General features: G+C 52.0%; 2 protein-coding genes across 2 annotated transcripts; one reads left to right on the top strand and one right to left on the bottom strand.

Moving 5' to 3' along the window:
* Positions 1-1,394: 1,394 nt before the first annotated feature.
* On the top strand, positions 1,395-2,611 carry LOC119306018 (NEP1-interacting protein 2-like). The gene is made up of 4 exons (XM_037582375.1): positions 1,395-1,542; positions 1,645-1,826; positions 1,909-2,160; positions 2,259-2,611. Exons 1-4 carry the CDS (start codon positions 1,473-1,475, stop codon positions 2,382-2,384), a joined length of 630 nt encoding a protein of 209 aa, XP_037438272.1. The 5' UTR covers positions 1,395-1,472; the 3' UTR covers positions 2,385-2,611.
* A 22-nt stretch (positions 2,612-2,633) lies between these two features.
* On the bottom strand, positions 2,634-5,908 carry LOC119309956. The gene is made up of 3 exons (XM_037585848.1): positions 5,866-5,908; positions 4,414-5,036; positions 2,634-2,687 (listed from the first exon to the last, which is right to left on the bottom strand). Exons 1-3 carry the CDS (start codon positions 5,906-5,908, stop codon positions 2,634-2,636), a joined length of 720 nt encoding a protein of 239 aa, XP_037441745.1.
* Between the last annotated feature and the right edge of the window lie 6,863 nt (positions 5,909-12,771).

Below are 12,771 nucleotides of genomic sequence, written 5' to 3'. Positions count from 1 at the left end.
GGAGTCCGAAGACCTATTTTCGGCCCACTGCAAACCGAAGACTGCTCTTCGGCTCAGGTCGTCCCGTCTTCGGCCCAAAGATAACCAAAAGGGGCTCTTTGGCCTAAGCGAGATGGAAGAGTCCCTTTTCGGTCTACACGAGGCCGACAGGGTCATATAATTGTAATTTATGAACTAGGTCACATATTATTGAATTTTTTTATAAAAAAGATAACATTTTTGAAAAAATTCCCATTAATGAGCCCTGGACCAAAAATTTTCTATTAGAACAAAGAGCACCTGCCTACCTTAGCTGATGCTTGAGAGCATCTATAGTCGGACTCCTCAAATTGACCGGGCGGGTGCGGGGACCACTGACCGGACATGAGAGAGAAGGAAAAAGCAGTAAAAAGTTGACCAACCGGACCCCTCAAAGCCTTCTTAAATGGCAAGGCTGTCGGCAGCCCTCGTATTCATCTCATATATGGAATGAGTATGAGGAGCGCCTGGGCGTGCCCGGTCAGCGGTCCTGCGTCTGTCACATAGGATTGGACACCCCATAGAACATCTTTTTCTTTCTTTATTAGTTCTTTTTTTTCTCTTTCTTCTTCTTCACCAATCACATGCATGTGACCGGACATATGTAAAGAAAAAGTAAGGACAAGACTGCGTGAACGAAAAAAATAGAGAATCAAAGTGAACACGCTCGGGACACTGACCGGGCGCGTCTGCGGGCGTTTAAGGGACCAATTAAGTCCGGCTGCTGATGGCCTCCTCCTCCAAGCTCCATCCGTAGATAGGAACCGCTCGCCTCGCCGGCCCCCGACGTAGACGCGGAGCGGCCGGGGCGGCGACAAGTTGCTGTCGTCTGGCCGGCGATCGCTCAAACTCGAACTTGGACGTATACAGTTGGGTGCAAGGTAGTACATGAGAGGCTGAGAGCACAGGTCGCGCGCATCAACCGCTTCTTTGATTCTCTGTGCATCGTCACTCTGATCGACGTATACCAATCGGCAAAGCAAGTCCCATCCGTGCATGCATGCGGCGCGGTCCCGGTCCCGTCCGGGCGGGGTAAAGCGCAACCAACGCCCCCAACCCCCAGCGACGGGGAGAGGTCCTCTACTGTACTCCTCGTCTGCCCGGTGCCCTCGCTGTGCCGTCGCGCTTGCTTGCTTCAGTACCCTCAGATCAGACGCCCTCTTAACTCCATCCGTGCTTGCTTGGGGCCGCCTCGCCCGCCCTCGACGTCGACGGCGAGCGCCCGGAGCAACGACATCCCGCTGTCGCGTGTTACTGCACGCCACAGCCACAGGCCCTCGTATATAGGTGCACGCGTCCGCTGGCTGCTCCTCCATTCCGCCTCCGTGTCGATAGCTACGGACGTACGCACGTGCGTGCTCGATCTCCATCGACGACCTAATCGACGACCATCGCAATACGTCCGTCACATACTCTTTAGGCTCTGGTCCTTCGTACGTGAACGTAGCAGCAACATGCTCGACGCGGCTACCAGAGCAGCCGGCGGGCTGGCGCGCTCGCTCGTCGCCGCCGCCTTCGGCGCAGGTACGTGCGGCCGCACTGATGTTACATTCTTCTCTGTCTTATTTTTGCGGCATAATTAAACGATCTTATGGCGATTGATTAACCGAGGTGCATTGTGTGCAGCCGGTACGGTGATCGGTGGCATGCTCGGCCTCCTGTGGGGCTTCGTCAACCAGGACGGCTTGGTGCAGGGCGTGGTCGTCGGGGCGGTCACCGGGGCCCTCGTCTCCGTGGAGCTCGCCGACTCCCTCCTCACGATATGGACCTGCGGCGACTGCTCCATGGACGGGCGCATCAAACGCACGGTACGCTTCGCAAGCCGCCAAGTTGGAGATTCGATCGTCATTGACCAAGATTGACAAATAATTTATGGAGTTCATTTTGCAGCGCCTGGTGCTCCGGAGCGTGGCGGCCGGCCGCCTCCTGCACGGCTCGGTGTTCCCGGTCATAAGCGGCGCGCTGGACAGCCAGATCGAGGCGCTGCACCAGCACCATTCCTCCCGAGGCGACCTGTTCGAGCCGAGCTCCGGCCCGGTGACGGCCGCGCGGAGGGCCGCCGTCGCGAGCCTCCCGGCCACGGTGCTCACCAAGGAGACCGCGGCCGCGGGGCAGCACACCACCTGCCCCATCTGCCTCCATGTCAGTGCTATAGCTAGCTTCTCATCCGAGCCAGTGATGTAGTATAGCGCCAATGTTCCATTGATTAGCTGACGAGATGATGTTCTTGTCCTGCTCAGGAGTTCCAGGCCGGCGAGAGCGCCAGGAGGCTGCCGGCGTGCGGCCACGTGTTCCACCTGGCGTGCATCGACAGCTGGCTCCTGTGGAAGCCCCATTGCCCCATGTGCCGCCATGCCGTCTACTAGCCTAGCCCGGACAGCCCGCCGGGAGACAAACGAACGGAGGAACGACGTACGGCGGCGTTGCTGCAGATGAAGTGTAGTAGTAGTAGTACATCGTCTCACGAAGCAGAGGACTCTGGAGTCCTCTCTCGTGAGTCGCGACGAAAGATAAATTTTCCCACGAGAAACGTGTTTTTGTGTGTGTCGTTGTACAGAAAGAAAGATGCAGATGCTGAGCTGTGCTATACGTACCGCTCAATTTGTGGTGGTGTCTCACTCCTGGAACAGGCAGGGCAGCAGCATTCCTAGAACTAACTGTCTGTGTAGCTGAGAAGGCGAGAGGCGAACGAGATCACATTAATTGAGAACCTAACTAATTAGCCGGGTTACATTACATCGCGACCAGGGCGCGCGAAAATGACAACTCCAACAGCTACAGACTCACGAAACAAATTGTGGTTGGCTGGTTAGCAGGAGGTGGCCCATCAGAGTTTAAGTCCTAGACTTTGATGCTCACAATTTTCTACAATTATTTTAGATCTTCTTATAATGTGTGTTCAGTGGAAGAAGATGTTTCGGTCGACTATGAAGGGGTATGCGACCACTTCATTAATCTTAAGATGATGTGCCAACCCAGTTTCTCGAAAATGCTCACAGGGATAGAATGTGCATGTGTATGTTCATAGGGATGAGTATGAGTGTCGGCGACCGTGCTATGTTAAAAAAGAAAAAGAAAACTACGGACTCCTTTGATTGAAACGAGGTTCATAGGATTTTTGGAGAATGAGAGTGCTTAAGATTTTTTTATGTTGGTTATTTGATTCACAGAATTGAACCCTATAGAGAATTGAAGGATTTCTTTGTACTATTTGTGGTAGGATTTCTAGCATTCTACCTCCAGCCCACTTGAAAAAACAACCCGACGTCACCCACGTTCCGGGCCACCATGGGGGGCGTTCGCAAATGACGTCGTCCCGAACGACCTTCTCGAGCAAGTGTTCCTGCGGCTGCCGTCGTCTCTCCATCTCGTCCGCGCCGCGTGCACCTGCAGGCGCTGGCGCCGCGTAATCGCGGCGGAGGGCGGGTCCTTCCTCCGCCGGTTCCGCGAGACATGAGATTCAGGACCATGGTCTAGTCGAACCCAAGCTCAATGCCGGTACGATGTAGCATTGCTTCCTTGGGGATATGTGCCATGTTAGCATTCAAAATTCAGAGATTATGTTAATTACTTGTCATTAGCGGCTTGGGCTGGCACACGGTCCTAAGCTACTGTAGCATGGACTCAAGCCCCAGAATTCAAAAAATTATTATTCTGTTCTTGTCGGTACTGCTCATCTTGCATGTTGTTTTATAATAATATTTCCTTTATATTAAATTGCACAATCTCTCTACATTGATATTTAACATGCTGGCTATCTTTTAATGCTCAAATGGTTGATGATTTCCCTTTTTTTATGTATGCTAGGGATATTCATGCTTTCAGCTCATTAAAAAACTTTTTCCTATAAGCGGATCCAACACAAAGAAAAAAAGATCTTTTCTTTAAATTTGGTGAAGATTTGAATAAAAAAGTGTGTCACTGCAAAAAAAAAAGATTCTTAGTACAGAAGAAGCATCTCGGGAAAGAGCTTCCCTAGTTAGAAAAAAAATACAGTGATCAGCTCAAAGATATTTATCAAATTTTCTTGTCTGAACCAGCAAGCAAGACATGCAAATTTATAAAGGTGTGTGTTTTCTGTACATATTTTTTATTATATTTATTTCCAGACAACCCAAGTGTGGGGCCAGTCTAGGGGTGCATAACGAGGCACATTAAATTTTTTTGCCATGGTATGGATGGACTGATAGTATTTTATTCCCTAACAAGTTATTGCATGCAATAGATTTTGTAGAGCTGGGTATGTTTAGCTATTGTTGATGATTCCCGCCGTACTTTGTGAAGGGTAAGTGGCACATATCCCAAGAAATGTTGTCTGAAATAGACGGTACTGAGTGTAGGTGCGATCGAACCATGGTGCTGAGCAACATTTCGCCCTCCAGTAGGCGGACCCACCGGTGTTGCCTGCCAAGTAGATGCTGTTGATCCCATTGCTCTCCCAGAACTCGTGCCGCAGAGCGCCGTACTCCTACACGCCGCACCGGAGGTCCAGCGGCCGCCGGAGGCGGACGAGAACACGTAGGCCCTGGCTATGCCGTATCCGTGGCGATAGAGCGCGCACGTCACCCTGAAGTTCGACAGGCTGATGCACGCGCCTGCGGCCGCGGCGGCTTCGCCGTCGAAGAGGAAGGCACCCAGGAAGTCGCAGCCGTGGAACCACGCCGAGGGAGGGATCAACCGGTAGCGCCGCGTCAGGGGATCGGAGATGACGAGGCGTGACGGTGGAGCCGCGTCGAAGAGGAGGAGGTGTGACGGCGGCGCCGCGTTGAGGAGGAGGAGGAGGCCGCTCCGGCAGTCGGCAAGCTCCCAGCAGTCGCCGCTGCCGGGCTGCGGAAGGAAGTCGAGCGCCAAGCTCTGCCCGGCAACGGCGTCCGCCCACGGCGAGGAGGAGGATGGGACGAAGACGGGGTTACATCCCGGCGAACGCGTGAAGCGGTAGCAGCGCTCGTCGACACAGTAGTGGCCGAAAATGTGGGCGGACGACGCGCCGTGGAGCGAGCGGAACCGCAAAAATGTTGCTCAGCACCATGGTTCGATCACACCTACACTCAGTATCGTCTATCTCAGACAACATTTCTTGGGATATGTGCCACTTACCCTTCACAAAGTACGGCGAAAATCATCAACAATAGCTAAACATTCCCAGCTCTACAAAATCTATTGCATGCAAATACTTGTTAGGGAATAAAATACTATCAGTCCATCCATACCATGGCAAATTATTTTAATGTGCCTCGTTATGCATCCCTAGAGTGGCCCCACACTTGGGTTGTCTGGAAACAAATATAATAAAAAATATGTACAGAAAACACACACCTTTATAAATTTGCATGTCTTGCTTGCTGGTTCAGACAAGAAAATTTGATGAATATCTTTGAGCTGATCACTGTGTTTTTTTCTAACTAGGGAAGCTCTTTCCCGAGATGCTTCTTCTGTACCAAGAATCTTTTTTTTTTGCAGTGACACACTTTTTTATTCAAATCTTCACCAAATTTAAAGAAAAGATCTCTTTTTCTTTGTGTTGGATACGCTTATAGGAAAAAGTTTTTTAATGAGCTGAAAGCATGAATATCCCTAGCATACATAAAAAAAAAGGAAAATCATCAACCATTTGAGCATTAAAAGATAGCCAGCAGGTTAAATATCAATGTAGAGAGATTGTGTAATTTGATATAAAGGAAATATTATTATAAAACAACATGCAAGATCAGCAGTACCGACAAGAACAGAATAATAATTTTTTGAATTCTGGGGCTTGAGTCCATGCTACAGTAGCTTAGGACCGTGTGCCAGCCCAAGCCGCTAATGACAAGTAATTAACATAATCTCTGAATTTTGAATGCTAACATGGCACATATCCCCAAGGAAGCAATGCTACACCGTACGGCATCGAGTTTGGGTTTGACTAGACCATGGTCCCGAATCTCATGGCTCTACTGGAGGGTCGGCGGAGACCAGCTCGTTCTTGCTCGGACAAGGACGCCGCCGAGTTCTTCTCTTACGTCCCGCCGGACACGGAGTACGCCGCTCTCCAGGACAAGCGCCACGCCGCGGAGTACGCGTATGAGCTGCCGTGGCCGCCTACGATCCTAGCGGCCTTGGAGATGCCCACGGCGCCCCAGGTTGCTACTTAGTTGTCCCTGCCGGAGTACTTTGCTCTTGATTCAGATCCTGGAATATCACGCTTAATTTCCTTTTCGTGTTTCACCTTCTTGATTTACTTTCTTGTACTACTTGTACTACAAGTGCGTTTATTTTGCTAGACATTCAGTGCCACACCATTTCTGATGTTGTACTGCGTGTGACTTTCGGCAACAAATTATAGAAGTACCCTTAGAATAAGGACGCCGATAAATGCCACACGTGTGGGTGTTAAGAAGTCCGCCTACACATTTTGTGTGGTGTATAAAAGGAACAGCCCACACATCTATGTGTGGGTAAAACAAGTAATGCCCACACATTTCTTTTTTTTCTTCCTGATCCCTCTCACACGTGTGCGTGTGGGCGAAGTTGATAACGCCCACATGCATGTATGTCAGGCCTCGTACCTTCTGGTCCCGCACGCCACGTGTGACAGTCACCACGCGTCCGCAGTTGCCATGGTCCAGACCCTCGTCCATGTTCGTTTAACTGCAGTTGCCGTGTCGCTGAACTACGGTTGCCATGTCGGACAACTGCAGTTGCCATGGTTGCTCAACTGCAGTTGCCATGTATAGTCTGGTCTAATGTAGTTGCCATGATTTCAAAACTTTAAGAGTTGCCACATATTAACACTAGGCAGTTGAGAGAGTTGCCATGTGCTCACAAGCATGCTAGGGCAGTTGACATGTAAAAGGAAGAGTTGCCATCTGCTTACGTGCGCGTTAGGGCAGTTGCCATGTACGTGCACGTTCAGGCAGTTGCCACTTACCATGCAAAAATAGACGGCAACTCGGTAAATGAGAGTTGCCATCTGCTTACGTGCACACTAGGCAGTTGCCGTGTACCCTGCAAAACACATGGCAACTCGGGTAAAAAAGAGAGTTGCCACCTTCTTATAAAGCACACTAGGGGCAGTTGTCATGTGCACTGCAAAACACATGGCAACTAGCAGCTTGGGTGTGGGGAGAGGAGACGAGCGTGTGGGCGAGATGGCAAATGCCCACACACTAGCCCTTGTGCGTGCGTGCAAAGTGGCGTGTGGGCGAACTGCATCTCGCCCACACACCAGCCCCTCCCATGTGGTGAAACGGCTGTGTGGGCGGCCGGGTGAACGCCCACACACCAGGCCAGTCCTACGTGGCACTAGAAACATGCCAAGATTCGTGCGCTTACGAACGAACTCGGATCCATGCGTGTGGGCGAGATGCAAACGCCCACACGTGTGGGCGTTAACATTTCCGTAGAATAATCGGAGGCGCATAGTCGGAGATTTGCTAATGAGGTTGTTGGTGGCGACAACTTGGTTCGAGCCATCCATCGAACAGGTGACGTGGGCCATCGCAATGCAGACAAGGGGTGTGTCGTGAATAACCTCGAGCACTTCTTGGCCTTGGTGTTGGAGCAGGAGACGTCGGGGACTGTCGTGGATGTGGCGTGCGTTGTGGTTGAGGCTGCCGGATCGACAACCGATGTAAGGTTTCCAAGTGATGCTCATCTGGAAGGACCCCCCTATCACCCACACTCAGGCCACACCCAAGAGAGATGGCTCTCCCAACAGCTCCTGTACGGACAGGCGCTGTGGGCGACCGCGCCGACACGGGTGGTGTTTACGTGCTTTCCCCTGTCTCCGGCACCCTCGCGGTGCGCGCTCGAGTCGGGGAGGGTGAGCGGCCGGTGGTCAGCGCGTCAGCGAGCAGGAAGCAGGGCTGCCCAACCGCGGGCGCGCGGGGTTGGTCGGGGAGTCGTTTCTGGGCTTTAGCAGAGAAGGATTCCGACGACGATGAGGAGGCGGTGTCGTGCGGCAAGGCGGGCGTTGTGGAGTGCGGCCGGACGGCGTGCTCCGTTAGCGACTTTGTCGTGCGCGTGGAGAAGCTTGGGGGCTCCTTCAAGGACGGCCACCGGTGTGCGTTCACGCCGGGAGGCCGTGGTCCCAGGCGGCTGGCGGTGGCTGCCCGCAGGGTGGCTCCTGCGGAGCCGGCAAGGGAGGGCTGAGGGCGGTCCGAGACCCATCACGCTGGTCTGCTCCTGCTCCCTTGCCTGGATTCGCTCTGGCCGGCGTTGGCCGCGCCGGCGGCGGCGCAGGAGGACTTGTGGGTTCCTTGCCCTAGGGTTGGGCCCGCGTCTCCTGCCTCGCCATCGAGCCTAGCAACTGTGCCGGGCTGCGGCCCATCTCGGGGGCCTGTGGGTGGTGTGGCCCAGTTGGGGGCGCGGGCGGAGGGGCAGTTGGATCTGCCTGTCTATGAGGCCCAGCTCGCCCCGCTGGTCGAGGCCCAGCCCACTACGGGCCCGGCACCTGCGCCATATAAGTGGCTGTGGATGCCTCGGGGAACCCTAGACGCATCTTTAGGGTTTCCTACCTCCAAATTGGACGTGCGCCGCTTTGGTCACTCTACCCGTTTCCTCTCCCCCATTCCCCTTCCTGCTCCTCTGGTGCGCTCCTTCACTGTGGTGGTGGCGATGGGATCCAAGCAGGAGCGCAAGGTGGAGAAGCCGCCCATGGATCCGCCGCGGGACCGCGACCGCGCGCGGCGTCCGGGCTCCTCGTCTCAGGAGGTGGGGCGGCGGAGAACGACGGCAGATGGGGGCCGCCCCTCGCATGGTGGATCAAGGAATAGGAGCAGAAAAAGAAGAAGGAGGAGGAGTACAAGAAGCGCGACCTCGAGCTCAAGCGCAAGGGGCTGCAGGCATCTCAGGGAGGCGACCGCATCGGTGACCCCTTCGCCAAGAAGCACAAGTACAAGCCTGCGGGGGTGGCGGCCTCTAGGCCGCCCCTCCTGCCTGAATCTTAGCTGCCGTCCTCCTCCAAGGGCACTGAGGCGGAGCCGATCCCCATTGAATAAGTGGAGGGGCCAGAGTGCTTCAAGTGTGGTCGCTCAGGCCATTACTAGAATATGTGCACCTTTAAGCCTCTCTGCATCGTCTGCACCCAGGAAGGCCACACCTCGGCCCAATGCCAGACCCGCGGCAAGCCCTTGCTCCTCCAAACAATGGGGCATGCCATCGCCAGCGAGGGATTCTTCTGCCAGCAATACCATGAAGATGAGCTGGACGAGCCGCAATTTTTGCTGGGGGCCAATGCGGCTGTGCTGTCAGCGGCGCCGGGCGTGCTCACGAAGGAGATCTTGGAGGTTGAGCTGCCGCACCTGTTTGAGGGCTCCTGGGATTGGCAGATCTCCCCCCTCGACGGCGGCGCGTTTTCGGTGGTGTTCCCAGACCCGGCCATGCTCCGGATGGCCACACGCAGTGGCAAAATCTTTCTCTCCCTCAACAACCTCATGGCTGACATTCGCGATGCTGTCCTTGACGCGCCAAAGGGGCTGGAGATGCCCGAGGTATGGGTCAAGATGGGAGGGTTGCCTCCAAAGTACCGGCGCGCGGCCACGCTCATGGTGGCCACCACGATGCTGGGCAGGCCTCTCCTGGTCGATGAGGAGACGCTGGTTCGCCCGGGGCCAGTCCGGGTGCGTTTTGCATGCCGCAACCCAGCCAAGCTCCGGGGCACGGTGTAGATATGGTTCAATGGTGAGGGCTTCAACATCTCGGTCGTTCCTGAGCTGGGTTCGTACCTGCTGGCGGCGCCTGCTCTGCCTTCCCTCCTCCTCCCCCAACAACGGCAAGGGACATGACAAGGAGGGACAGGGACGCGACGAGGACAAGGACCCCGATGCAAGCATGGATGATGACTCCATCGACACGGCGGCTTGGGAGAAGCTGGGCATCAATGGCCAAGACCAAGCGGGGCAGCGCGTCCGTCTCAGCCACAACAGAGGGCGTCGGCGCTTGAGGGGCTGTCCACTGGGATGGAGCTCTCGATTCCGAACCAGTATGGCTCCAATCTGGGTTCGGTGACCTCTCCTCCGATGCAGTTGGAGGATGGGGTGGCCTCGGTCCAGAGGGAGGAGTCGCTGCCTGACGACGTGCACACACCAATCGCGGTGTCCGCTGACACGTTGATACGTCCATTTTGCATCATGCTTTTATATTGATATTTATTGTATCATGGGCTATTATTACACATTATGTCACAATACTTATGGCTATTCTCTCTTGTTTTACAAGGTTTACATAAAAAGGGAGAATGCCGGCAGCTAGGATTCTGGGCTAGAAGAAAAGCAAATATTAGAGACCTATTCTGCACAGCTCCAAAAGTCCTGAAACTCCACGAAAGTCATTTTGGGAATTAATAAAAAATATTGAGCGGAAGAAGTACCAAAGGGGCCCCACACCCTCGCCACGAGGGTGGGGGGCGCTCCCTACCCCTCTGGGCGCGCCCCCTGCCTCGTGGGCCCCCTGGCAGCCCTCCGATGCCCATCTTCTGCTATATGAAGTATTTTACCCTGGAAAAAAAATCAGAAGCAAGCTTACGGGACGAAACTCCGCCGCCACGAGGCGGAACCTTGGCAGAACCAATCTAGGGCTCCGGCGGAGCTGTTCTGCCGGGGAAACTTCCCTCCAGGAGGGGGAAATCATCACCATTGTCATCACCAACGATCCTCTCATCGGGAGGGGATCAATCTCCATCAACATCTTCACCAGCACCATCTCCTCTCAAACCCTAGTTCATCTCTTGTATCCAATCTTTGTACCAAAACCTCAGATTGGTACCTGTGGGTTGCTAGTAGTGTTGATTACTCCTTGTAGTTGATGCTAGTTGGTTTATTTGGTGGAAGATCATATGTTCAGATCCTTAATGCATATTAATACCCCTCTGATTATGAACATGAATATGCTTTTTGAGTAGTTACGTTTGTTCCCGAGGACATGGGTGAAGTCTTGCTATTAGTAGTCATGTGAATTTGATATTCGTTCGATATTTTAATGAGATGTATGTTGTCTTTCCTCTAGTGGTGTTATGTGAACGTCGACTACATGACACTTCACCATTATTTGGGCCTAGAGGAAGGCATTGGGAAGTAATAAGTAGATGATGGGTTGCTAGAGTGACAGAAGCTTAAACCCTAGTTTATGCGTTGCTTCGTAAGGGACTGATTTGGATCCACTTGTTTCATGCTATGGTTAGGTTTACCTTAATACTTCTTTTGTAGTTGCGGATGCTTGCAATAGGGGTTAATCATAAGTGGGATGCTTGTCCAAGAAAGGGCAATACCCAAGCACCGGTCCACCCACATATCAAATTATCAAAGTAACGAACGCGAATCATATGAGCGTGATGAAAACTAGCTTGACGATAATTCCCATGTGTCCTCGGGAGCGCTTTTCTCTATATAAGAACTTGTCCAGGCTTGTCCTTTGCTACAAAAAGGATTGGGCCACCTTGCTGCACCTTATTTACTTCCATTGCTTGTTACCCATTACAAATTATCTTATCAGAAAACTATCTATTACCTATAATTTTAGTGCTTGCAGAGAATACATTACTAAAGCTGCTTGTCATTTCCTTCTGCTCCTCGTTGGGTTCGACACTCTTACTTATCGAAAGCACTATGATAGATCCCCTACCCTTGTGGGTCATCACACATCCCCGCTCCCCCTCCCCTCCCGCTCGCCTACCCAAGGTGGCCACAGCAGCAGCAAGTTAGGCGCGACGAAGCAACTCAAGAAGGTGGCAGTGCATGCTACGTCTTGAGCTAGCGTTGGTTTTCCCCGAAGAGGAGAGGGTGATGCAGCAAGTGTAGCGTAAGTATTTCCCTCAGTTTTTGAGAACCAAGGTATCAATCCAGTAGGAGGCTCCTCAAAAGTCCCACGCGCCTACACAAACAAACTGAGAACTCGCAACCAACGCAATAAAGGGGTTGTCAATCCCTTCACGGCCACTTGCAAAAGTGAGATCTGATAGAGATAGTATGATAAGATAATATATTTTTGGTATTTTTATGATATAGATGCAAGAAAGTAAAGATGCAAATAAAAGTAGATTGAAAGAAAATATGATAAGAGAGAGACCCGGGGGCCATAGGTTTCACTAGAGGCTTCTCTCGAGAGCATAAGTATTACGGTGGGTGAAAAAATTACTGTCGAGCAATTGATAGAAAAGTGAATAATTATGACGTTATATAGGCATGATCATGTATATAGGCATCACGTCCATAACAAGTATACCGACTCCTGCCTGCATCTACTACTATTACTCCACACATCGACCGCTATCCAGCATGCATCTAGAGTATTAAGTTCATAAGAACAGAGTAACGCATTAAGCAAGATGACATGATGTAGAGGGATAAACTCATGCAATATGATGTAAACCCCATCTTGTTATCCTCGATGGCAACAATACAATACGTGTCTTGCAACCCTTTCTGTCACTAGGTAAGAACAATGCAAGATTGTACCGAAAGCTAAGCACTTCTCCCATGGCAAGAAAGATCAATCTAGTAGGCCAAACCAAATCGATAATTCGAAGAGACTTACAAAGATTACTCAATCATACATAAAAGAATTCAGAGAATATTCAATTAATATCCATAGATAAATCTGATCATAAACCCACAATTCATCGGATCTCGACAAACACACCACAAAAGAGATTACATCGAATAGATCTCCACAATAGAGGGGGAGAACATTGTATTGAGATCCAAAAAGAGAGAAGAATCCATCTAGCTAATAACTATGGACCCGTAGGTCTGTGGTAAACTACTCACAACTCAT

The sequence above is a fragment of the Triticum dicoccoides genome, chromosome 5B, assembly GCF_002162155.2.
Source record: "Triticum dicoccoides isolate Atlit2015 ecotype Zavitan chromosome 5B, WEW_v2.0, whole genome shotgun sequence".
In the NCBI taxonomy this organism is placed as follows: domain Eukaryota; kingdom Viridiplantae; phylum Streptophyta; class Magnoliopsida; order Poales; family Poaceae; genus Triticum; species Triticum dicoccoides.
The sequence above is the reverse complement of the archived record's forward strand: the minus strand, read 5'-3'. Positions and strand labels throughout refer to the sequence as shown.

Excerpts from the sequence above, each read along its gene's own strand:
- LOC119306018 (XM_037582375.1), top strand. The coding sequence starts at position 1,473 with ATGCTCGACGCGGCTACCAGAGCAGCCGGCGGGCTGGCGCGCTCGCTC. Across the intron at positions 1,543-1,644 it reads CGCCGCCGCCTTCGGCGCAG|CCGGTACGGTGATCGGTGGC; the intron begins GTACGTGCGGCC and ends CATTGTGTGCAG. Across the intron at positions 2,161-2,258 it reads CCTGCCCCATCTGCCTCCAT|GAGTTCCAGGCCGGCGAGAG; the intron begins GTCAGTGCTATA and ends TGTCCTGCTCAG.
- LOC119309956 (XM_037585848.1), bottom strand. The coding sequence starts at position 5,908 with ATGCCGTACGGTGTAGCATTGCTTCCTTGGGGATATGTGCCAT. Across the intron at positions 5,037-5,865 it reads TCCTTGGGGATATGTGCCAT|CAACATTTTTGCGGTTCCGC; the intron begins GTTAGCATTCAA and ends CATGGTGCTGAG. Across the intron at positions 2,688-4,413 it reads CTACTTGGCAGGCAACACCG|CTACACAGACAGTTAGTTCT; the intron begins GTGGGTCCGCCT and ends TCGCCTTCTCAG.